The sequence below is a fragment of the Stegostoma tigrinum genome, chromosome 9 (assembly GCF_030684315.1).
Source record: "Stegostoma tigrinum isolate sSteTig4 chromosome 9, sSteTig4.hap1, whole genome shotgun sequence".
NCBI lineage: Eukaryota > Metazoa > Chordata > Chondrichthyes > Orectolobiformes > Stegostomatidae > Stegostoma > Stegostoma tigrinum.
In genome coordinates this window covers 20811988-20838530 of record NC_081362.1, presented here as the reverse complement: position 1 = coordinate 20838530, position 26543 = coordinate 20811988, and the positions used below count along the sequence as shown (strand labels likewise).

Below are 26543 nucleotides of genomic sequence, written 5' to 3'. Positions count from 1 at the left end.
CCATCTTATACTGTGACTATTGGCATTGTAACAATGTTAAATATGAATCAAACTCTTATTACAGCGCACACTTCAGGATAAGCAGTCCCACCAACACAGCAATCCCACATCTGGAACATATTGAATACTAATAATTGATTATTTGATCAGGATACAACAAAAGACAGTCAGAATATCCCAGTTAATATTTTATTGTTTTATTAAACATGTTAGAACCAAACAATTGAATGATTTCATTTAAACTAAACAGAATTTGTATAAGTTAGTTTCTTTGAAAAGTAAAACTATATTTTTACTTAATGTTTTAGTTGCATAATAAGTATTTCAAAGATTACTTAAGGTATTTAAAGGAAAATGTCATACAGAAATGTGATCACATGCCAATGTTCCAGGAACAAGTTTCATCCAGTCAGGGATTACATATCCATTTTCAATTTCAGCCCTGGTGCAGCTCTGTAATGAAATGTGCCAACCCATTCATAGCCTTCTGAATCTATGAACTTGCCTTCCCCTTCCAATCTGCAAAGGAAGAATTTATGAAAAATTATATAATTGAAATGACATTTAAGTTTTCTCTATATAACTTTTCCTAGCAAGTAGGATGGAATGAACATTGCAGAATATAGACAAGCTTCACGTGGCTTCTTAAAAGGTCAGCTTCTATGCATGTTTGTGAGTTCTCAAAAGAATCAGTATTCATAAAATAGTCAATTAATCTGTAAAATATTTATTGATTAACTTAAAAGTCTTGGGACAGAATTTTCCCAGGCTTTGAGCAGCCATGGGAAATAGAAAATTGGAAAAGTACAGTGAGAATGAGAAATATCAGATTCCCCTTATCAAGGAAATAATTTCCAATTTTGTGGTAGCTCCCTTATTTCATTACTAGCTAATTTCTCCTCCTTCTGTGCAGCTCCCTATTCTTCCTGAGAAAATAGAAAGTAAAAAACACTGCCAATTCCCGGTATGAAAGTCAGCGGTTATGGTGGCGCAAAAGCTCATCACTTGCTTCAAAGGACCTTCATCCAACAACAATGTCACTATCACTACCCTTGCATGTCTGATAGTTGCAGTCCTCTTTCACCCTTTCTCTAAGCAAGTGAGCCTCACCAAACTACCAGCCTCATCAAATCATGGTGTTTGCTATCAGTCAACTCACACCACTTCAATCCTTCAGAACTCCACTTTGTTCATGAACATTTATGCCTTGCATTCTTCTGCCAGATTGCCTTGCACACATGAATACGCAGGCAGCATATACATTTAGAGGATTCATCTTAAACCCTTTAACTTGTTTTCTTAGCGCTCACTCACTTTGTACTTAATTTGAGACTCTCAGCTTTTCTGGTTTGCATCGACTTTTACCACAAACAGAAGGGCAGGAATGAACAGTCAAGGGGATGGACATGTTGCTGCATGCATCATGCTACGTCAATGTAATACCTACAGATTGTGTCAGAAGCTTATGTGGCAAATACACATGTGCTTTGACCAAAAGGCCATGCCTGAAATTCAAAAGGGACCATCCTCATTGGGATCAAGGGGAAGTACAGCCAGTCAGAGGGTATCATCACAGTCAGTCAATGGGTTTGTCTGATTTATAGTACTGAGATTGCCAATGATCAGCCAGCCTCTTGGTCTACTGCTGTCTGGGGATCATTCTATTTGCTATCCAGGGATTAGGCCCTGATCAGTACTCTGTCAAGCCCAGTTTCTTAGAGGATTACAGGTACATAGGAAGCTGAAGGGACATTAGGACAGCAGCTTCAACACAAATCAGTTCAGTGGTTGGGCCACAGTCAGTTCTGAAGGTTTGGGCAATAATAATCTGAGTCTTATCAGAAATAAGTCTGGTTGGGCAAAGTGAGAAGCTCACATCTGGGTCAAATATGTGTTGTGTTGTGATACTTGTGACTTAGACTGTGTGATCATAGAGTCCCAACAGTGTGGAAGCAGGTCTCTCAGGCCATTGAGTCCATACCAGCCTCCTGAAGAACATCCCACCCTTACCCTGTCCCTGCAACCCCACATTTACCATGGCTAATTTACAGTGCCTGCACATCCCTAGATACTACGGGCAATTTAGCATGGCCAATTCACCTAACCTGCACATCTTTGGACTGTGGGAGGGAACCGGAGGGAACTGTGCTGACATGGGGAGAATTATGCAAACTCCACACGGGCAGTTGCCCAAGGGTGGAATTGAATTTGGTTCCCACAGTGCTAATCACTGAGCCACTGTGCCATGCATACATACTTGCACATATTTTTAGTATTACATGTTAAATTTGGATTATCTGTATTTATATTATTTGAAGTAATTAATAATTAACAAGTGTTTTTGTAGCAATGGTGATTTTTAAAACAACACTTGAGGATAAATTTTCAGAAATAGTAGGGTTTTATTCACCTCAGGGTGGCTTATGATTTCATAAGATAAACAATTGTAGCTCAAGGTTTCAGTTAGAAGTTTCTGGAATTTTTAAGCTTAGGTGAATTGTCTATGGTTTAGAGACAAAAGACCTTTTTCAGTTTCACTTTCAGTTTAGGGCAGTGTGGCAGATGTTTTCAGATATTAAGTTGTTCCTCAGAAAGGGAGAAGACAGTTAAGATTTGTTAACACTAGGGTACCTTAGGGGAACAAGGTAGCAAAAGTTTCAGACCAGAAGTGCTTGGATAAAACCCAGAAAGGATTATCTGAAGCTGAGTACTTCTAAGATCAGGTGCATGACAGCTCTAAGAAGCAGCTATCTGATTTTCTAGATAGGGAATTAAGTCAAATTAAATCCATTGAAGTGTTTGAGAAAGGGATTTTCTGGTGTGTGCCTTGTACAGGGATGCTTTTGGGATTTGTAAAGGAGTGTTTTGAATTTAACGGGATTATACTTTACCGCATGTTTCAAAATCTTTAAGTTTGTGTTATAAGTAAATAGTCTAGTTTATTCTATTCTATCTTTATTTTTCTTGCTTAATATATTTCTGTTTAATTGTTGAAAACAAAGCAGCAACATTGTATGCCTATCTTTCAATGACAAACCACTTCTTCAAAACACAATAAAATCTATCAAGCCAAATTTCAGTCAGGGTTCTGACTTGTGCAATAATAACATCAGTTGGGATCAGAACGTGCTGTGGGGATAATAATGAAGGGCGGTCATTCTGAATCTAAGGGTGGAATCTTCCCCCCCACCCACCACATTGTGCTGCGTATGGAGAATTGTGGGAGGCTTTCATTTTCAAGTCACCATTACTCTGACTTCAAATGGGACCATAGTGGATCTCTAAAGTGGGTATGGCAATGTGATTTGCCAAGTACTAAGAGGAAAAGGATGTTTGTGATCCGATTAAAAAGGTTGGACTGGAATATGGGGGGGGGCTTGAAAACTGAGGGAGTTGACAGAGACAGCAAAACAAAATAATGAAGCAGGGAATAATCCTGACTATTAGGGGAATCACACAGAGTGTGATTCGGAAACACCACAAATTTCAACATGCAATAAGGAAAAAAATGACTGCCAATGCATTCATACCCAGTGTTTGGTCTGCACTGTTGAAGCGGACCTGTTTGCAATGTGAGGTCCTGGTAGAAGCAATTACAGTAATCAGACATCCAAAGATTCAGTGTTGCCATACATTTGCCCTTGAACTGCATTTCACATGCAGTCATGCACTGACCAACCATACACGTTACAAATCTTGGCCCCAAGCAATCATGACAACTCCATTGCTCATAATAATTGAATCCTTGTCATCTCTGTGACATTGACCAAGCTCTATTTAAATGTCTATAGTCACTCACTTGTTCTCATTGAAGCTCCCAATATATTTGAATTGATTTGGCCACATGTAGGTGCCTGTCCCATGGAATTTGTTGTCTTTAAATTCTCCTTCATATATTGCACCTGATGGGTGTTCCAGTCTTCCAGTGCCATTTATCTTTTGAGAAAGAAAACTCTTATGAAGATACTATACTTTATTACATACAACATTGTAAAATATTATGATGTTTCTTATTGAAGGGACAAAAGCAAGTAGATCATTCAGCTCTTTGAGCCTGTACCCCTAATCGTAACTAATCTTAACTTGACTGACCGAGCTGCTTCTTTGCCTAACAACAATTTATCAGTTCTAATTTAGAAATTTTCAATTTGCCTGGCCACATCAAGGTGGAAAACTTGCTGATTTCCCATTCCATTTGTATGAAGAAGTGCTTTATGACATTATCAGTGAATAAATTTATCAACTTCTTCAGTCACATCAAATGCTCAGAACATAGAGGATATCTTGAACTTCACCAAAAGGAAAAAATGCACGATAATAGATCAGAACTTAAATGAACCAACTTACAAAATGAATTGATCTTTTGATACAAACGCAAAAATTAGCTAAATCCTTTGCTCCACTATCTCTCAAACTATTACCATGTTATAAACATGGAGATGTGCACATGTATGTACTACTTATTTTGGACAAGAAGAGGTAGTCTCATATGGGATTTATTTGCCCAAAGTAGATTCATGGGTAGTTTACAGGCTAGCAGTCAGATGACTGCAGGCTGGCCATAATAGAAGGACATGCCAAGAGGTTTACAGGAATATACATAAAAAAATGCCTCAATGTCCAAAGGTAGTATGTGGATATTGAAGCTGTGAGCACGGACCCCAATGACTACTTCATGTCAGGCTTCACAATGGAGAAGAACAAGGCAGGTACAGATGTCAGAGTGGAGGACTATGACATACTAGAAGTTTACAATGAAGTTCCAGAAGGTTTGGCAGCCTTAAAAATGGATAACTCAGCAGAACCAGATAAGACATTTCCCAGCTATTAAGGGAAGAGATCTCAGAGCCCTGGCAGTAACTTTCAAATCCTCTCTGGCTACAGGTGAGACACCAGAGAATTGTGGGTCTGCTAATATTGTCCCATAATTAAAACAGGGAGGAAAGTATAGACCAAGAAATTATCAGCCAGTCAGTCTAACTTTGGTGGTGGGTAGGTTATTGATAAGAATTCGGAGAGAGAAAATATATCGGCACTTGGGGAGACTTAGATTAATCAGGCATTGTCAACATGGTTACTTTAAGGAAGGTCATGATTGACAAAGTCGGTCGAACTTTTAAAGGAGGCAAACTGAAGTATTGATGAAGGTGATATATTTCATGTGGTTTATATGGACTTTAGCAAGGCTCTCGATAAGTTCCAACATGGCATACCTAGTCAAGAAATGAAGAGCCTGTGGGATCTAAGGCAAAGTGGCACATTGTATCCAAAACTGGAAGTACGCGATGACAGTAGACAGATGTAACTGTGACTGGAAGTTTGTTTCCAGTGGAAATGCACAGTGCTCAGTGCTGGGGCCCTTGCTGTTTGTGGTCTACATTAACAATTTTGATTTAAATGTAGTGGGTATGATCGCGAAATTCATGGATGACATAAAAATTGGTAGGGTGATAAATAATGTGGAGGTTAGGTATAAACTGCAGGATGACATCAATAGACTTATCAGGTGGGCAGAACAGTGCCAAATGGAATTCAACACAATGAAGTGTGAGGTAATGCATTTGGGCAGGCCAAACAAGGCAAGGGGTTACACAATGAGGGGTAGGACTCTGGGTAATCCTGAAAATAGGAAGGATTTTGGTGTGCATGTCCATAGAGTCTTGAAGGTAACAGGGCAGGCATGTAATGTGGTTAAGAAGGCAAATGAGAAACTTATATTCTAATCCTTAGCTAATAAAGCCAAGAGTAGCAACATTATCCTGGAACTGTTCGGCCATAACTGGAGTACTATGTGCAGTTCTAATCACCATGTTATTGAAAGAATATGATTGTACTAGAGAGGGTGCAGAGGAGATTTACGAGGTTGATGCCTGGCCTGGAGGATCTCATTAATGCTGAAAGATTGGACATGCTGGAATTGTTTTCCTTGGAGCAGAAAAGTTGAGAGAGGACATTATGGAGGTGGATAGACTATGAGGGGTATCAATAGGGTGGATAGGAAAGTACTTTTTCCACGAGTAGAGGAATCAATAAGCAGAGGGTATAGATTTCGGGTAAGTGGTTGAAGGCCACAAAGAGTGCTGAGGAAAACCTTTTGCCCTCTGAGGGTGGTGGGAGTCTTGAATTCACTGCCTGAAAGGGTGTTTGCATCGGAAACTCCCATCACATTTAAGGAGTATTTAGATATTCACATGTGGTCATAGCCTCCAAGATTGTGGGCCAAGAGTGGAAAAGTGCAATTAGTGTATTTGAAGTTTATACCTTCTGGTTATTATCTCTTCTACTAATGGAAAACGTGCCTTCCTATTCACCCCACTGAGTCCACTCATAACCTATCCACCTCCATCGTGTCCTCTCTCGACTTTTGCTAATCCAAGGAAAACAACTCCGGCCTCTCCAATCTTTCAACATTGATGAGACTCTCCAGGCCAGGCATCAACATATTAAATCTCCTCTGCACCCTCTCTCATGCAATCATATTCTTTCAATAATGTGGTGAACAGAACTGCACACAGTACTCCAGTTATGGCTTAACAGTTCTAGGAAACCTTGCCATTTTGTTGACCAGCATAGAGGTGATGGATCGAATGGTCTCCTTCTGTGCTTTAAACATCTATGTATTGTGTCCTAAAAAATTTTCTTTACAAACAGCATAAGCTGCAAATTCACACAATTCAAGTAAAACTGTAAGACCTGGAAATTTAACCACATGTGGAGCACACAATTCCAGAACAGTTTTTAGGCCTGTCAGTCCTGATTAGAACAGAAATGCTTTACAATGCAGAAAAATATCTATTTACTGTTATTATAAATGAGAATATTATACTTTCCCTTTAACTTGGATTCATTGTTTACTATACTGAAAGAATTGCTTATCATCCAACAAAGTGTGAGCTGATAACACATTATACGTGTAGCCTTGGTGCAGTCACATTAACATTCCAACCATCAGCTTTCAAACATTGTCTCTACATGTGAATGTTTTCCAAACTGCTTTTGAAAGAGTTTCTCTTTTTAATGGCATTGCAAACAATCACATGATTTGGGATAAAAACAAAACATACAGGAAATGCTCAGGATGTCCAGAAGCATCTGTGGAAACAGAAACAAAGTTAAAGCTGTAAGACTGTGATGTAAACAGGTCAAATGCTGCCAGGCGTGCTCAGTATTTCAAGGTTGTATTTCAGGGTTGCAGCATCTGCAATGTTTAATTGAACCAATTCCCAGACTCTCCCTCAAATTTATGAGGCTTCAATATTTTCCACTGCTGCAAACAAACTTGTGCCAGAATATTTCAAAGTTAGGTGTTGGTTTCTGAAAGTTTGTGAATAACTGAGGCCATTCGTCCACATTGATTTATCCATCTCTTTTGTCGCATTGGCAGGGGTTAGTACTACCACTAATGACCATCTAGTTGGATAAAATATGAGATGGGGTGATCACAGAGGAAAATGGACAACACAAACAAATAATTAAAAGAAAGAGATGTTTTCACAAATGTAAAGCAAAACTTGTATTATAAAGCATTATAGCACAGAAACAAATGGTCCACTCGCATGTGTAAGCACAGCCTATGACATCTGCTGACAGTGACAAGGTGCAGGAAGAGTCTGCACCGCTAACTCCATGAGGCTGGGAATCTGCGCACAGGGGAAATGGGGCTAAAGAAGTGGAGCTTCCCCTCCACAGTGGTACCTGCAGAATCGATCTCCTTAGCCGCCCCATCTTTGCCGTAATTGCTCTGCTGCTGCTGCCTCACTGCCTGGCCATCTCCAGCTGCCATGCTACCCTGGAGCCAGAAGGCCATGAAGTTGGCTGGGGTTGCACCCCGACAACTAAGCCCTATAAAGTGTATGATAACATGGCGGTGAACATGTACAGTTTGGCCACATGACATTGTTGGTTGCAACTGAATTCCCTGACTTGTGCTGTCATTTCTCCACCCGGTGGTGATAGTGTTCACAACAAAATGCAACTGCACACAATCCTAGGCCATTTAGCTAACTGAACCAGGGTGGTGTTTAAATTCCTGACAAGCCTCCTCCCAACCTCTTCAAGTCCACTCAACTTATTGTTTTATTTATCTCTCCCGTGTGTGCTTATATTTAGCTTCCCCCTAAATTCTATTCACTTCAACAACTTCTTGGGGTAGCGAGTTCCACATTCTAACATGCCTCTCAATTTATCCATTAAACAATAAATCCCATTGCATTGTTTCCTTTCTGAAGTCCTTATCACCTGTATCACTACTTATAACTAATCATGTAACTAAACTCCCAGATATGTCTGTCGATCCACTTTTGACACTTAAGAGCCATATTACAGATCTTCACCTTCATTAGAGACCTTTACAAATTGTGGGTGGCACCCACATGCCCTTATTTCTGACAGATTCTATTTTTGCCAGCTGGGGAATGGAGTGGGGATGAATCACATAGGCAGCACAGGAATTTGGTGCAGAGAGGAAGAGGTGCTTTTTATGGCCCATATGTTGTACAGTTACATCACAAGTAAATGAAATGTTCATTGATGGTGAAAGCTATCCACCAGGACACATGAACATCAACTAGCCACAAAACGACATGACCCACTATCACTCGTATCCTTACATACAGATCAGGAAGGACACCACTTTGATTGGGACAACACATCCATCCTAGGACAAGCCAAGCAGAGACATGCACGAGAATTCCTAGAAGCATGGCATTCCAACCGGAACTCCATCAACAAACACATTGATTTGGAGCCAATCTAGCACCCCCTGAGAAAAAGAACAGGAAATGACATCACCAACCCATGGTAACCTAAACAGATAAACAGAAAGTGGGACAGAACACCAGCACTTCACCGGAGGCTCACTGATGATGTTACCTAGAATGGTGACAAATTGTCTGAAAATGAACCTCCAGCTCAGTGAGCCAGCTCACATCTAGAACAAAATAAAGACCCACTCTTTTGTGGACCGAGAAGAGGACAGCGCGACTGTGTTGGAGGTGGAAGGAAGACGTCGGGTTGGCTGTGCACCCTTGCAACCGGTGGATCTTAATGCTGGCTTCGGCCTAACGCTGGTTCAGGGGAGCAGCCAACCTGCAACGATGGCTGCGGCGAGTGCTCGTGCCCTGGGTCAGGGGGTCTGGAACACCATCCGCGTTTCCATGAAGAAGGTGGATGAAGGTGCACCTGTGGACTGCACCTTCTTCATGAAGAGGGTCCTGTTGGACTGTTGTGGGTTTGCTGCTGCGGACATTTACTGCCTGCAGGATTTCCCCGGAGGAGGTTTTTACGACGTGACCTTCAGGAGTGCCAAGCTTTGCGAGCGCTTCCTGGAGGTTTTCAAGGAGAAAAGAGGTGAGGGCCCCCTCTCTGTACTGACCGCTGTCCCGCTGTTCGTGATGCTGGTGCAGAGGAGCTGTATGGTGACTGCACACATGTACAACCCGCATGTGCCAGCAGCTGATGTCCTGACCTTCCTTGGAAGGTACGTGAAGGTGGAAGGGGACCTAACCAACATCATGGACCCCTTTGGGATCTGGACCAGTAAGAGGCAGGTCAGGATGATGCTGAGGATGGGTGCGGACAGGAACATCGTACACCCACCGTCCAGCTTCACGATCGGAGGGAGCAAGGGCTACCTGACCTACGCAGGGCAACCCAAAGTCTGCCATGCCTGTGGTAGGACAGATCACGTGGCGGCCGACTGCAAAGCCACCATCTGCAGGAACTGCAAGGAGGAGGGACACCTTGCAAAGGATTTCCCAAAAGAAAAAAGCTGCAACCTTTGCGGGGAAGTGGGCCACCTCTATAGGGCATGCCTCTGGCGGGGGACCACCTACGCCCAGGTCGCCGGCAGGGGCAATGCAGGGCAAGCCCTCCCGGAGGAGAGGAAGGCACCAGGCCCCTGTAAGGACCCCCCTAATGTGCAGGAGGGCCAGGTCGTGCCCAGACAACCTGGAGTCGATGGAGGAGGCGACAGGTCACCCAGGGGAGTGGACGATGGTCTGGAAGGCGCGCCGGCGGACCCCGGCACCGCAACCATCAGGCGGGAAGAGGCAGCTACAGGGGGGCTATAAGAGCTCTTCTGATGAGGGGGATTTGGAGGAGGCCCACACAAAGCAGAAGCTAAAGATCTCAAGGGAGAAGGAAAGCAGCACCCCATGTCCAGGTGACGGGAGGCATCCTGAGGGTCCCTCCAACACCCAGCCATGCGCCGCTGGGGCCCTGGAGGGCCTCCCGGAACCTTCAGACGGGAAGCAGCAAACAGCGTGTCCCCAGCCTGACTCAGACCCGGACACTCCTGCCTCTGTACACCCGACAGGGGGATGCCACCCAGAAGGCAGCACGGACGGTTTCCTGAGCACGGAGAGCATCCAGCAGTTCGCCCGGGCGATGGGCATGAAGGGACAGGACCTTGGACTCGAGGAGGGTACTGCGGTCACTGCCCACAATAGGGGTACGAGTTGTGAGCATTAATGTGCGCAGCGTCAAGTCCACCGCAAGATGTGCGTCCACACTGACCTACCTGACCACCGTCAAGGCAGACCTCCTGTTTCTGCAGGAGTCCGGGATACCGCACCTCAGCAGGTATGGGAAATGGTCGGGTGCCTGGAATTGTGGGCCTTTGATCGGGTCGGGGGGTAATGACTGTCGCTCCTTGGGACTGGCTATTCTGCTGCGGGGGTGCAACTTCACCATCTGTCAAGTTCAGGAGGTGGGGGGCGGGCGCCTCCTAGTGGCTGATGTCACCTACAGGAACGCTCCCCTGAGGCTGATCAACGTGTACGTCCCAGCGGTATGGAGTGAGCAGTTGGCCATTCTGCAGCGGCTTCCACCCCTGCTGGCTATGTCCAGGCCGGTCATCCTAGGCGGAGACTTCAACTGCATCATCGATGCAGATAGAAGATCTGGCGTGGGGACAGCGGGTCGGGGGGGGGGGGAGTCAACTGGACGTCATGTCCAGATTCCTGATGGGCACGGTGAAGGACGCCAAGCTGCTCGACGTCTTCAGCACCCCTGCAGACGGAGCGCAGCGGAGATATACCTGGTTGCGGCCAGACAGGTCTATCCCCTCAAGGATAGACTTCCTGTTTGTGTCACGGGCGTTCTCAGTCAGGTCCACTGGCGTCGAGCTGGTGTTCTTCTCTGACCACTGCCTCCTGCTGGCTGACTGTCACTTACAGGATGACCAGCAGGCCAGCAAGGGGACTTGGAAGCTCATTATGACTCTGTTGACCCCAGAGAACGTAGTGGAGCTTAAGAGGGAGTACGCCGGTTGGAGAACCGTGAAACCCCTCTTTGAGTCTCCGGGCGACTGGTGGGAGATGGTGAAGAAGAACATCAAGAGGTTCTGTGTCCTCAAGGGTGTTCGGAAGGCGAGAGAGAGGCGGGGAAAGCTGTCGCGACTCCAGAAAAGAATGCAGAACCTGCTCCTTCTGCAGTTGATGGGGGTCGATGTCACGGAGGACCTCCGCGAGGTGAGGGGCCAGTAAGCCTCGCTCTTCACGGCAGAGGCCTGCAGGATAATCTTCCGGTCCAGGGTCCGCTCCGTGGAGGACCAGATCCTTCTACGCCGGACTGTACGACGCGAAGCCCACGGACAGCACGGCCTCCGAGTTGTTCCTGTCGTCTATCACGGAGGTCTTAGACAACAGCACGAGGGAGTGGCTGGACCGGCTGATATTCCTGGACGAGCTGACCAGAGCCCTCAAGTCCTTTGAGAGGAATAAGACTCCCAGGAGCGATGGCTTACTGGTCAAGCTGTATTCCGCTCTGTGGGACCTGGTCGGCCAGAACCTGCTGGAGGTGTACGATAGTGCACTTCGGGCAGGGGAAATGTGCAAGTCCATGAGGAAGGGCATCATCACCCTCGTTTACAAGAGGAAGGCTGAGAGGGAAGAAATTAAGAATTGGCGTCCCATTTCATTATTGAACGTGGACTACAAAATCCTGGCCAAGGTCATAGCCAACTGGGTCGGGTCTGACCTGGAGTCAGTGATTCACCCTGACCAAACCTGTGCTGTGCCGGGCAGGAAGATCGCTGAGAGGCTCGCACTCATCAGGGATACAATCGCCTACGTGCAGGACAGGCGGGTGGACACCTGCCTCGTCAGCCTGGATCAGGAGAAGGCCATCGACAGTGTCTCTCATGCTTACATGAGGGACATCCTCTCCAAATTGGGGTTCGGGGAGGGCATCCGCAATTGAATCCAGCTGCTCTACACCAACATCATTAGTGCAGTCTCGATCAATGGGTGGGAATCGGACAGTTTTCCCGTCAGATGTGGAGTCAGGCAGGGCTGCCCGCTCTCTCCTGCCTTGTTCGTGTGCTGTGTGGAACCCTTCGTCACATCCATCAGGAAGGACGTGAGCCTGAAGGGCGTGACTATCCCAAGCAGCGGAGGCCTGCAGGTCAAGACCTCCCTATACATGGACGATGTTGCCGTCTTCTGCACCGATCGTCGGTCGGTGAGTAGACTATTGGACATCTGTGGCCCATTTGAACGGTCCTTGGGTGCCAAAGTCAATAGGGGTAAGGGCGAGGCCATGTTCTTCGGGAACTAGGACGACCGCTCCTTCATCCCCTTCACCGTCAGGACAGACTACCTGAAGGTGCTGGGTGTTTGGTGCGGTGGAGCTGGGGCATGCACTAAGACTTGGGAGGAGTGTATCACCAAACTGAAGCAGAGGCTGGGCAGGTGGACGCTCCGGTCCCTCTCCATTGCGGGTAAGAACCTGGTTGTCAGGTGCGAGGGGCTTTCGGTACTGTTGTATGTGGCACAGGCCTGGCCTATTCCCTAGACCTGCGCCGCTGCGGTCACCCGGGCCATCTTCCACTTCATTTGGGGGTCGAGGATGGACCGGGTCCGCAGGGACACCATGTACAAAAACCTGGAAAATGGGGGAAAGGGCGTACCGAACGCCACCCTCGCCCTGATGGCTACCTTTGTGTGTGACTGCATCAAGCTGTGCGTAGATCCTCAGTACGCAAACACCAAGTGTTACTACTTACTGAGGTTCTAACTGTCCCCGGTGTTGCGAAGGATGGGCCTGGCCTCGTTGCCGCGGAACGCTCCGAGTTGTTGGACCGTCCCGTACCACCTGTCCTTCGTGGAGGAATTTTTGAAATGAAACACCTTTGACCACAAGGCCGTCAGGCAGTGGTATATTCGAGACCCTTCAGGAAAAGGAGAGGGTGGATCCCGTCGTTTGGCAGAATGCCTCATCGCCAGAACTTTTAAACAAGCACAAGGACATTGCTTGGCTGGCGGTGAGAGGGGCTCTGCCAGTGAGATCCTTTATGCACACCCGGAATCTCTGCGACACCGCACGCTGCCCTCGAGGTGGCTGCGGGGGGACGAGACTGTCGATCACCTCCTTCTGGAGTGTGCCTATGCGCAGGAGGTCTGGAGGGGGATGCAGTGGTATTTGTCGAGGTTCGTCCCGAACAGCTCCGTGACGCGGGACTCCATGCTCTACGGGCTATTTCCCAGGACGCACACCGAGACCAACATCAACTGCGCCTGGAGGACCATCAATGCGGTGAAAGACGCTCTTTGGTCTGCCCGCAACTTGCTGGTCTTCCAGCTGAAAGAACTGACCTCGACCGAGTGTTGTAGACTGGCGCACTCCAAGGTCCAGGACTACGTGCTGAGGGACGTGCTAAAGCTTGGGGCAGCCACTGCCAAGGCACGGTGGGGAAAGACCACCATATGAAACCCCTCATCCAGAATAGGAAAAAGGACCCTATCTGGTAACTGGGCCCAGCTGGCACCTTCCCCAATTGGTCAGGGGGCCAAAGGGGACTGTGCGGGGAGACGACTGCTGGGGTATTTTCTTTGCTTTGTTTTTTTTCTTCTTTGTTTTGTTTTTGCCTTTAGTTGGTGTACGTACCCCCTGGGTAACCCGGAGTGGCTTGCATGACTGGGTCGGTGTATAAATGTTTTTTTTTGTACATTCTATGAATAAAGTATATTTTTTCAAATTAAAAAAAAAGTGACGAAACATCTGAAAACGAACGTTCCAGCTCAGCAAGCAAACTTACATCCATTGCAAGAGTTTTTTTAGATGTGTAAAAGGTAAGAAAGGAGGCTGGAAAAGTTGTAATGGGAACAAAGAAATGGCAGAGGAACTGAAGAGGTACTGTTCATTATTTTCACAATTTTTCAAATCTGAAATAAAGATAGAAAGTGCTGGAGAAACTCAGCAACTCTGGCAGGATCTGTGGAGAGAAAAACAGAGTCAATGTTTTGAGTCCAATAAGACTCATTTTCAGAACTGAAGTTGACTCATATTGGACCCAAAATGTTACTTTGTTTTGCCTTCCAAAGAAGCTGCCAGGCCTACTGAGTTTCTCCAGCACCTTCTGTTTTTATTTATGCAACATAATTCCATTTGGCAAAAGACACTATGTTGTTTTGATGTCTATTATAAACTAATTACCAACATGGTTGCAGGTGTAAGCACTTATTTTAAGTTTATTCTTATAATACCTAAACACAAAGTTTAAGTGGCTGTCATGATTCATAGCAAGTTTTTCAGGAACAGAACTCCTTTGCAGTTTCCTTTATTTGTTAGTGTCAACAGACTTGATTTGTTCTTTGACTGATAAGAGGAAAAAAAAGGTCATGGTTTCAAACAGGACTTGAAACAACATAGAACAACAAATATTTTGTAGAACGCATCGCTCGTTCATGTAATTTTGAGCAAATTGTTGGGTAATATCTTTCTAAACCTGCATACTTAACACCCGCACTGCTGTCTAACAGACAGTAAATCATCATGCCACTCTAATGTGCTAGCTTGAGGGTCTCTGATGAAATGAAAAATTGAGATTTTACAGATAGTTGTCATATTTTTAACCAACCATTTGAATAGACAGTTAGAGTCACTGGAAGAAAAAAAGTACTCATCTAAGTTTCCTATTTCCCTTCCACTTCAAGGAAATCTGTTTGAGAAAAATCCCTTTTTGAAATATTTAAACAAACATTAGAAAATATTCTTGAAGTTCTTAACAGCTGGCTGTCATACATCTTCCATTCATGCTTGCTATTACTTGTTCACACATTAACAATGGATTGTTTAAATATATCAATTACCTTGTCATTTTTCCATTGCCCTGTGTATACTATACCATTGTGTGTTGTATGAGTTCCAAATCCGTTTCTCTCTAGTGCACCACTTTCAGTTCTTGTGCATTCCCCATCTATAAAATTCATGTAGAACATAGTTGACTTGGCAAAAGTTCTCCAAGGTTGAAGATAATAAGCAGTTCAAGTGATGTACCAAACCTTAACAGTAAATCTCCAGCACTTGCATTATGAACTAAATCCTGAGATGCTGAAATATGGAATCTAACTTGCCTGGTCACTCAGCTGGTTAAGGTGATGATTAACTAGATCACAGGATGGGAGCAAGTAAAAGATGGGGGAAAGGATATTGGTTTCTCGTGCTTGTGGAAAGGAGTTAAATAAAGAAGGCTGACATGTCTGAAACTTGATAAAATCTAATTCACTTCCACCCTCTAACCAGCATGTGAGAGGTTATTGGGATAATGTTCCATTGATTTCTATATTCTCTCCAAATTAATGCTCTTTATCTGCTTACACAGAGGTATGCAGACACTGCTTTAAAACTTCCTGCCTGAATAGGATTGGGTATAAACTTTGTAAATCTTTATCCCACTGCACAGGGGTATATGGAAACTGTTTCAAATAAGATTAGGTGGGCAGCATTTGCAAAGGTGTGAGACTTCTGAGATCTTGTAAAGAATGTAACTTCTGTTTCTGCTAAAGGGGCCAGGGCACTGACATTTGTTCAAGCCAGACACTTCGGCAGCTTGAAATTACATACTGTCACTTTGGCAACTTGAAATTGCCTCCTGCAGTTAGCGGCCACTTCACGAGCGACCAATATTGTATCCTGCTCTCTTTATGTTTTTGATGTAGTAATTGTTTTTGTATCATGTCATTGTCCGATGTAGTGACTGTTTCATGTATCATGCCATTGTGAGATGTAAAATTGCTTTATGTACTATGCACTCTAAGGTATAAAAAATGGGTACTGTCCACTGCTCAGGCAGAATCGCTTACGAGACTCTGCACTTTGTGCTGGGTTGAGTACAGTGATCCTCCACAGCTTGTACTTGCTTTGTAATAAAGGATTTGTGTTTTTCTAAACAGGTCAGTGTCTTGTCATTGCATCAAGTCCGTGAGGGTCTCTGAACATGAACACATAACACATGTACATGGAAAACTCCAGATATAAAAATATATTAAGGGGCAATTATTTCAAAATATACCCCAGCATTCTTGCTTTAATAGTTAAAGCTTCTCAGGATACACCAAACATTGTGAAATTTGCCAAAGTCAACACGGGAGGGCACGGCAGTGATGGCTTTGTGAAACTGACATACTGGACATCATCAACTGTCAGAGTGCTCTAGATCTGTTATAATGTGTGAATCAATATTTATTAAATGGAAGGGTCACCGGACCCGAAACGTTTGCTCTGTTTTCTCCTCCACTGATGCTGCTAGACCTGCTTTCCACTGTGGCCATCAGAGAAGTATTAAAAATGTGAAAATATCGGTTGGGACTCATTCAAGCTCCAGATCAGTTGAGATTTCCATATATGGTCGTAATGGAGGGAGCAAAATATATCAAGGGAGATTCATCTGCACGGAAAAGATGGAAACAGCTATCTAATGAAAACCAGGATCCTGTAACCAATCATGCACCTACACCTCTAAAACTCACTCTTCCACAACAGAATGAGAATAGGGATCCTGATGTAACAGTGGAAGAAAGAACAGAACCAGAAACTAACGGCTCCACTGATGAAACTTTGGAAAAGAACAAGAAAACACAGATAACAAAGCAAATAACCTAGGGAAACAGCATCTCAAGGATAGGATAACGTGCACAGAATGAAACAGAAACTAAGTGAAACAGTGGTGAAACAGAAACGGCTAAAGATTGCTAACTCCACAGAACAGAAGCCACATTCTTCACCTATTTTTATCAGCCGTGGAAAGCAAGAAAAAAAGCCTATTTCTGAAGAAGGGTCGAGGCCCACAACGTCAGTCTTCCTGTTCCTCTGATGCTACTTAGTGTGCTGTGTTCATCCAGCTCTACACCTTGTTATCTCCTATGAGGACAGTAAGGTCTGCTCTGCAGGCGATCTTACATGTAACTGTTTACAGTGTAAACTACTAGATGCAGGAGAAGAAACATAAACCTGACCCCAGAGGGAATGGATTTCATGTATGGTGACAACTTTTTTTTAAGTTTACAATCTGTTGCAAAATAAAAGCTTTGAATTCACCTTTGAAATGGAACAGTCAACTCAGCTCCCTTTCATCGATGTCCCAGTTGAGAAGGCAGCCAGGGGTTCTTTGTCACTGGTGTACCTACCTTCAGTGGCTTTTCCTATGCGTCCTACATGCTTAATGATTGGCCTGGTGGCAATCTCATACATAATGCATGAGTCATTTGTTCACTGTGCAAACTCGATACTGAAAAAAGACGCATTAAAACCATCTCATGGGATAATGGCTCCCCTTAGGAGATAATTTCTAGCTCTGTATTGTGCAAACCAAGGAAACACCCAAGGGTGATGACCCTTGGTCCTGAAAAGTGTTCAGTTTACCTCAGATTACTGTGGAAGGACAAGGTATGTCGAAAGTTTGAGAAACAAGAGAAGCTAGCTATTTCAAGCTGCTACTGTGCAGTAGCAATACAAATGGCATTTGCTATTAACAGGATGCCGCTATTGAGCCAAAAACTGTTCTGGCTTTCACCCTAATAAATAATGTAGCATATAAATTTCAGTGATGATACGGTGCCAAGTATGTAGGTCATACTTTCTAAAGACTGGTGGATTGTATCAAACAGTACATGACTTCAATTGTTCACAATACCTGAGTTAGTGACAATACCAAATCAGCCCAGGCTTGCAACACTGCGTCCAACATTAGAGATGACTCTGCAATTGGACAACATTTGTTGGATAATCCTGAGTATGTAAAGAATTACACTGACAAACAACTTTTGATTGTCAGTCAGGCTTGACATGTGGTGCATTGGAAGGTACATATACTTTTTTTAAAAATTCATTCATAGGGTGTGGGTGTTGCTGGCTAGGCTGGCATTTATTATCCATCCCTAATTGCCTTACAGGTCAGTTAAAGTCAACCACATTGTTGTGGTCCAGAGTCACAGACCGGTCAGACCAGGTAGGGATGGCAGATTTCAGGTTAAACCACCACTAGTCATCTGTCCCTAATGAGAGAGAGTGGGACTATGGTGACTGTACCTTTACTCCCAAAACAGGGTATATGGATAGATAAACAGTTCCTTGACATAATTCAGCAGCTGCACAAAAGGAGGGTAGGACCTTTGCAGCAGGTTGTGCCAATAGCTGATCAATGCCATGTTCGCATTGTGTTGGCATTCTGCCAAAATGAGAGAGTTTTGTATATACTACAATGATTCATTCCCACTGGTACAGGAAGAAATAGACTGCAGACATGGTAATCAAGGTACCTTCAAATCAACCAATATCAGTCAATTAAAAGGGATCCAGTCCTCAGGGTTCACCTGGTAAGTGACCACTAGGAGGTTGTCTTGCATGTTTGTGCAAGATACCCTGAAAACTACCACAATATTTTCATATTGTGGTGAGAAAGGGGCTACCTGTGAGATCCTTTATGTATGCCCAGACTCACTCTGCCACCTCACTGTGCCCTCAAAGCAGCTTTGGGAGGAAGAGACTGTCACACATCCCCTGCTGGAATGTGCCTTTGCAAGGGAGGTCTGGAGAGAGATGCAGCGATTTTTGTTGAGATGCATCCCGAGCAACACTGTGACAAAGCACTCTGTATTCTACCTGCTGTATCCTGGGACATGCACTGAGGCAACATTGACTCTGCCTGGAAGGGCATAAACTCTTCGGTCTGTCCGAAACTTGTTGGTCTTCCAGTGCAAAGAGTTGACCTTGACGAAGTGTTACATTCTGGCACATTCCAAGGTCTAGGCCAAAGGACACACTAAAGATTGGGGCAGCTGCCACAAAAGTGCAATGGGGAAAGACCACTGTCTGAGGTCTGCTGATGTACAATAGGGGTTCATTCAGTTGTCAGACCCTCCTGGTGCCTCAATGTATTTAAATATAGTCCTGTATAAGTAAGAAATGCCTTGGGTTTTATGCAACTGCACTGATTGCCAAATTCCAATGTTTATTTGTTTTTCATGTTCTTCAATATTTTAGCTTCAACATTGTTCTGTGGCAGAGAATTCCACGGGTTCATAACTCTCTGGGTAAAGAAATTTCTCCTCATCTCAGTCCTAAATGGCCTATCCCATATCCTCAGACTGTGACCCTTGGTCAGGGGCTTCCCAGACATCTAAAAATTCTTCCCGAGTTCATCCTGTCTTGTCCTGATAGAATTTTATAGGTTTCTGTAAGATCACTCTTCATTCTCCTACACGCCAGCGAATATACAGCTAACCAATCCAAACTCTCTTCATGTGTCAGCCCTGCCATTCCAGGAATCAATCCGGTACATCTTTGTTGCATTTACTCCATTACCAGAACATTCTTCCCTGGATAAAGAAACCAAAACTGCGCACAATATTCCAGGTGTGGTTTCATCAAAGCCCTGTATGACTGCAGCAAGACATTCTTGCTCCTGTACTTGAATCCTTTTGTTATGAAAGCCAACATACCATTCACCTTCATTTACCTATTGCACCTCCATGCTTATTTTCAGTGACTGGTGTACAAGAACACGCAGGTCTTATTGCATTACCCACTTTGAATCTATCACCACTCCAATAATACAACCTGCCATCATGTTTTAGCTCCCAAAGTGGATAACCTCACATTTATCCACATTGTACATCACCTGCCATGCATTTGCCTACTCACTGAAATTGTCCACATCACACTGAAGCATCTCTGCATTCTCATCACAGTTCACCCTCCATCTAGCTTTGTGTTGTTATAGTATAAAGGCCAATGACATTGGTGGGTTGTCAACTTGGGATGCACGCAGCTCTAAGATTTACTGGTGGAAGATATAACGAGGAGAAGAAAGCTGTGAGAGGCAGAGGGAGATGTTTTATGCTCTAATGTGTCATGATATTAACCTTTCTTGACCTGATCAAATTATTAAACCTTCGTGGCACTGCCTCCAGAAACAAGGCACCACTTCTGCTGCTGATCCCTACTGCCATGCCTGCTTATTTTTCTGATGTCGTGTTCTTTCTCCAATTTATAAGAAATTATAAAATCTCCCTGTGGGCTCTTGAAGTGAGGTCACCTTGGCACCTATGCAGATTGTGGCTCTGTGAAAACGGTAACAATATCAATTCTAACCTTTGCAGAATGCCTTTAAATATTGGAACTGAAATAGACTGTTGAGGGTTGTTTTTACACTCACCTAGCTCTAATTAGGAAACTGAAAGATCACAAGCAAATGAAGAGGCTGGGTTAAAAAGTCATTGACAAGATGCTACTGAATCTCTCAGTGTCCTGATGTACTACTGATCTTTATGGTGCTGAAATTTAAAATTTAGCCGATTACTATACCTGTAAATAAATACTGAATGATAGTTGAAATTTTTGTCATTTCTTGGTAATGAGGCATTTTCTGCCATTCACGTGATGTAAGGATTATCCTATGTGTGTTTCAGTAAACAGTTTACTATGATTCAGAGTTAATCATCATACCTGAACAAAACCAAATCTAAACCAAAACATGGCAAAGAATAAAGACACAGGTTTCAATTCATTCGCTAGTCAGTGAAATAATTTAGTTAAGAGATACTACAAAATATTTTCATAAAACCCATGTGTTTCTGATTAGCAAATGACAGAGTTTTATTTTACTTTCTCTCGCATTCTAAATTATGTAACCCTGTGGCTGCTGCTGAGGAAGTGACAGACTGCTCTGATCCTGTGACTTTGGGATGTTTACAGCTGACAGCCACTGGGGCTCTTGAAGCCTGTGAGTGCCCTGCCAAAGACTATTTCACCTGTGCTCGTGCAGAGAAAGTATGGGCAATTGAGAGGAAGCATGGCATGTTCTGATCTGGATATATGGTGGACGCAGTGGGTGAAAAATGGCAGTGCTTCGAGTAGAGTTCCTGCTTCCGTGCCCTTTGTCATACTGATCTTTCTTCTGGGTCGGCGGCATATCATTCATGTCTCTGTGGGAGTGCAACTTAGAATTGGTGAGTGATAACTTGTAAGACCACTGAAAATGTGTCTACCAGCCTGATTAAGGTGACACACATGATGGCATCTATAGTTTGTATTGCCGTCATCAGGACCTACAAAAATGGCTTAAAGTTCCATAGACAAGGCCACAATCTCCATGGAAACCTTCCCTGCCATGGGCCTGCAACATTAATCCACACATGTTTGAACTGGATTCCTCCGTCCTTTTTGATACTGTGGAATTTGGAACTGGCAGGATTGTCACCTTGCACATTTGCTAATGATTCTGTGTCATTTTCCTTTTCACTGATGCCTCCCCATATTCAGCATCTCTGTTCGGCTAAGCAGGGCTTAGAAGGAGCCAAGCCCCTTGACACGGATGACCACCACTTTTTGTACTCAACTGTGAGCTATGATTGTTGTTAATACAGCTGCTTTTTGGCATGACCATCGTTAGGCAACTGTGCTACGCTGAGAACATTACAAAAAACCCTTGTTCTTGTTAACAACAAATTTATTTTATAAACATTTTGAAAAACCGTGACTATGTCCAGTGAGTCACAAAATTTTCACAAAATGTAATTAACAAGACACCAACCTTGTGATTTCCATACTTAACTGTCTGCCTAGAAAACAAACAATCATCCTTAGAAAGAAATGGAAGGCAGCATGTGAGACTGCGAGGATGCTTTTTTATTTTAAATATTTTAAAATTATTCTCATGAGTATACATACACTATTGTCCATTGCGTATACTGTATTATTCTCCGTAATCAGTTTATCAAGAATTATAGTTTACGTAGAATTATATGACACATTCACTTAACAATTACAAGTCACATTATCTTGCTCAACTAACTGATGAAATGAACTGCACACTGCATACTTCCCATACTGTATCATATAACCAAAGCGTGAAACAAAAACATTAAATTCTCTGATAAAGGTTGGGATAAATTTAACGAGACTTTTGTTTTGAGTAGCAGCCAGAAAGAAAAATGTTTCAATCTTAAATCACGATGGTGCAATAAAGTCACAAGTTTATACCATTTAAATTCATGGTTGGGGTTTAATCTCTCATTGACATGATTAGTTTCTAGCACCAAACACACCAAATGCAACTGCATCACTTTTGAAAAACAGGACATGTCAATATTTCTCGTGAAATAAAATACTGTTTAAGTATTCTGAACCTGATAATTCCAAACCATAAGTGGATTAGAAAAACATTGTGAACATATTCAATGCAGAAATTCAAAAGAATCTTTGTAATCATTGGTTCTGGCAAAATAACCTGGTAGATAAGGGCATGTGATACAAAACATCCTGATTTCAGTAGCTCTAAGCGGGTGTTAGTAAGTGGGGAAGAGTATCAAGAAAAGAGTTTAACCCTTCGGAAAGAATATTTTTACATGGCAAAATAGATTTCTGCTTTACTGCTGTCAACTACCATTTGGAATACAACCAGAACTCCCTCCCTAGTGGCATTCCCGGTGTACTTATGGTAAATGAACTGCAGCAATTTGCCATTCTGTCAAGGGAAACCAGGAATGGGAAGTAAATGCCAGGTAAATGATACCCACATTTCATTAATTAATTTTCAAAAGTCAACTATTGACTTACCATATCTGTCTTGATTGGGAAAGATGACATGCACATTGAAAACCTCAATAATTGCTTGAAGAAAGACAAAGAGAATTGTGACTTTACTTAACAGTCATTGTTGCATTGGTGTAGAAGTATTAAATTTTTTTTTTGCTTGGTTCCAGATTTTGACATTGTATATATAAAATTTGAAACTGCACTCTGTGAATCAAAGTTTATGTTGTGTACTGGTAATCGCCTATTCAACATATTTCTCCTTGGCTCTACTGTGTGATAAAAATCTGCATTTTCCCTGTAAACAACTTGGGTTGGGATGGAGGAGGGCAAGCATATTTCCTTTGTACATTGTGTGTGGTAAAACGTAAACCTGTACTTTATAAACATGTTTATGACTTTTGTAGTTTGCATTAAATATGTTTATTCACTGGCTAAATTTAACAAGACTTTTGTTTGGAGTAACAGCCAGAAAGAAAAATATCTTAACCTTACATTGTGATGGTGCAATTAAGTCACAGGTTTATGTCTTTTGAATCCACGGTAAACACAGTAGAATAGAGCGATGTTGGACAAGCTTGTGAAATTAGCCTTAGAGATTTAGAAATAAAGGCAAAGAACTTTCAGTTGGGGTCATCGAGAGGCAGGATAACAAACGAGTTTGTTAAGGACAAAGGTGATTACTTAGTGCAGTGCAGTATGTGAATGGTGAGGTTTTGAACAAGATGGAGCACTTTGAAGAATTTGGTGAAGCAGATCATAAAGGTGTTTCAGAAGTAGAGATGAATTAAGAAAATAATAAATAAAAGTTTCAACACTGATGTGGTTGGGATCATAGTGAAGGCAGGCAATGTCATGAAGGTACAGGTTTCGTAAATGATTCAATGCTTCAATTTTGAATCGTGGGAAGGAAGTCAGAATATGCCATTGTAGTCCTTCGGCCACTTTGTGTGTAAAACATGACAGTAAAATGGACTACTGATTCAAATCGAATGAGCAATTGACAAAGGGTGAGCTAAAGGCAGGAAACTTTTATCAATAGCTCAATAAGATGGCTTTGCTTTCCCTGGTTGTTCAACCGCAGAAGTCTGAATCATATGTACAAAGTATTTAAATACCTTTGCTTAAATTTATAGTATTGCACTGAGCAAGCTGTGGATATCAGTGAGAAGTATGGAACATTTTTCTGCTTTTGTACAAATGTCAGTATCGAGCACCCTCAGATTAGGTTAGCACATAGAGTAATCTCTCTATAAACTCTAACTCTCATTAACTTTGCAAACTAGGAATGACTAATATGAATTATTTTGTTTCTGTTTATAGCCCACCTTAACTGTGTGGTTGACATTTTTTGCAATGGAATCATGCTGGCCTGCAATGCCAATGATCTTTCTCAATTTTATTTAATTTAAGACAGAGGGGATGAAAACCCTGGTTACTAGGAGACACTATATTATTCTAATCCTGTATACCAAACTTACCTCACCTGTAAATACTTGTAGGTTCTATTTAACTCAAAACATTTAACAGCAATTAGATAGCATTGGCCAATTCATTTAACTTTGCCTAAAGTATTCAAATTTTCTGAATTGGGATGACCAAATGATTCTCCACGTTAAAACAGAAAGGTGTCGAAATAGGCATCAACCAAAAGCAAAAGGTTGTGATGAAGCCTTACTTGCTTTTTCCTTGGACTGAGCTTTCTTTCTTGGTTTTACTATAACAAAACAGGAAATATAGAAGTCAATTACAACTTGAAATACAGTCATCAATACCTATGCAAAATGCTGAAGTTTATGCACTCTCCATGGACCAGTATGGTGGTGAGGAGGTCATTTAATTAAGAGAGATGGTAGTGAGTGGGGATTGTGACACATTCCTGCCTCCACGCTGTTTAGGTTTGTGCCATCCCCTTAAGGGATGATTAATGCCCAATTATGGGTCTTTACTCACTGCTGCTGGTCTGGCCTGTTGTCATGTGGTTTGCACAACATGCAAACTTACACTGTTTGCTTGAAATCTCCTGGGTTCGAACGCTCATCAAAAGGCACTTAATGTCTGACTGAGAGATTTCTTTTTAATTCCAAAAATGAGCTTTGTATATATACATTGTCACAAATGCAGTTTGGTTCTGTGCAAAAGCATATCATGTAAATAAAGATTTAAGTTTGACTCGGTACAAACAATTGAGAGACTTGTTGTAGGGAAGAATGAGGCTTTCTTGGAGCTACCCAACACCTCCCCGACCCATTCATACACACCACGTCCAACCACTGGCTGAGTATAGTAAAGCTGATGGGAAGGAGTCATGCAGGAGGATGGTTCATCCAGTCAGGAGCTGCAAGGCAGGAAGAATGTATGACTAGTTGAAGAGCACAATTGAAAATGACTGTGACCACATTTGGAATGGGTGGGGTGAGAGTCTCATCCTGTGAAAGGGGCATGCAGGATGCAGTAACGGGAGGACCTGTAAAGGGAAACAAATTACACACAGACCTATGAGACAGCAGTGCCACCATGCTGCCCTTGTTATGCAAGGGAATCAAATTTTACTAGATGGGAATGTAGAATTCAAAATGCAAATAAATGAACCATGATCTTATTGAATGACAGAGTGGGCTTGAAGGGTCAAAACAGTTTACCTCTGCTTCCGTTTCAAACGTTTGTATGTTCTTTAAGGAGAGGAGTGTAATAGCACTGTTTCTGTAGACTTTTCTATATGCATATACCAGACCTGTTTAACTTCAGTATTGACTTTCCACTTATTCCACATCACTTTAGTCTATCCTGCCAAGATATTAGAAGAACATATACTGGGGTTGCAAATTGTACAGAGAAATAAGGTGTAGTTCCAGCTTCTCACATGTGCTATAAATTTGCCAACCTCTCATTTTGTTTATTTTAAATATAAGTAAAAGATAAACATGAAATATGGACTATCTGCATATAGCAGAGAAGTCTGATCTAATATTGAAATTAAACAGTTTCTAGAAGGTAGAGGGAGGCAGGCCTTAGAATTTCAGTTAGTTGCTACAGGTTAAGTTTTTAACGAGGAATGAAGGTTGAGAGTAAAAATAAGGGATTAGGATCTAGAGGTACTGTTAAGGCTCATGTTGAGGTTGGATAGTGGTTGGTGATTAGGATTACAGTTAGGGGTTAGTGGCCAGGGTTAAGTTAGGATTATAAATAGGGCTCAGTGACTAAAGTTAAAGTCAGCAGGGCTCGAATTAGGGGTTAGTATCAAACGGTAAGATTAGGGTTAGGGTTGGAAGCCACTATTGACAACGGCATTGTCACTCATTTCGTTTAAAATCTAAATAAACATCTATTGGATAAAAGGAGCATGAAACAGCCAGTGGGTAACCTGTGGTTGCTGAGTGTCCCCGACATTCGGTTCACGATTCAAGAGACTAGCAGCAAACGACACTTACCTGGCATTTTCATCGGTCAAGACGACTAAAGTTCTTTGTTTTAGTTTTGCAAAATGACCCGACTGGAAGTAGTGTCTGTGTTAATCAATAACGCTAAGAGACTTCAACCAGGTGAAGAAGGACGCCGAGTCATCTCCCTGGCAACCAGCACCGCCTTCACCCGGAAATGTAACTAAATAATTTCCGGGTCAGCCGGCGTCCCCGTGCTTTCTGTGTAAAAGACAGCGGCACAGGGGAAAAGAACGCGAGGAATATGGACATCACCTGGGTTGTGTGATAGCGTTGCTTGTTTTTGTA

The 26543-nt window shown here is 43.0% G+C and overlaps 2 protein-coding genes across 4 annotated transcripts in view; one reads left to right on the top strand and one right to left on the bottom strand.

The window, feature by feature from the left end:
- morn2 (MORN repeat containing 2) lies at window positions 1–26425 on the bottom strand. 2 transcript variants are annotated; one of them, XM_048536127.2, is made up of 6 exons: window positions 26247–26425; window positions 24494–24532; window positions 22840–22893; window positions 15093–15199; window positions 3800–3936; window positions 1–519 (listed from the first exon to the last, which is right to left on the bottom strand). In XM_048536127.2, the coding sequence occupies exons 1-6, from the start codon at window positions 26257–26259 to the stop codon at window positions 417–419; spliced, it is 453 nt and encodes a 150-aa protein (XP_048392084.1). In that variant the 5' UTR covers window positions 26260–26425; the 3' UTR covers window positions 1–416. The 2 variants fall into 2 exon arrangements, with proteins under 2 accessions (XP_048392084.1, XP_048392085.1); XM_048536128.2 differs by lacking the exon at window positions 22840–22893 and having other exon boundaries at window positions 9–519; window positions 26247–26424.
- The window catches only part of dhx57 (DEAH (Asp-Glu-Ala-Asp/His) box polypeptide 57), a 118437-nt gene continuing 118308 nt past the window's right edge, over window positions 26415–26543 (top strand). Inside the window, exon 1 of one of the 2 annotated variants that reach the window (XM_048536123.2) lies at window positions 26415–26514. The gene's annotated coding sequence lies outside the window, so the exon portion shown is untranslated. Of the gene's footprint in view, window positions 26541–26543 lie in introns of both variants that reach the window. The other variant, XM_048536125.2, reaches the window with a different exon arrangement.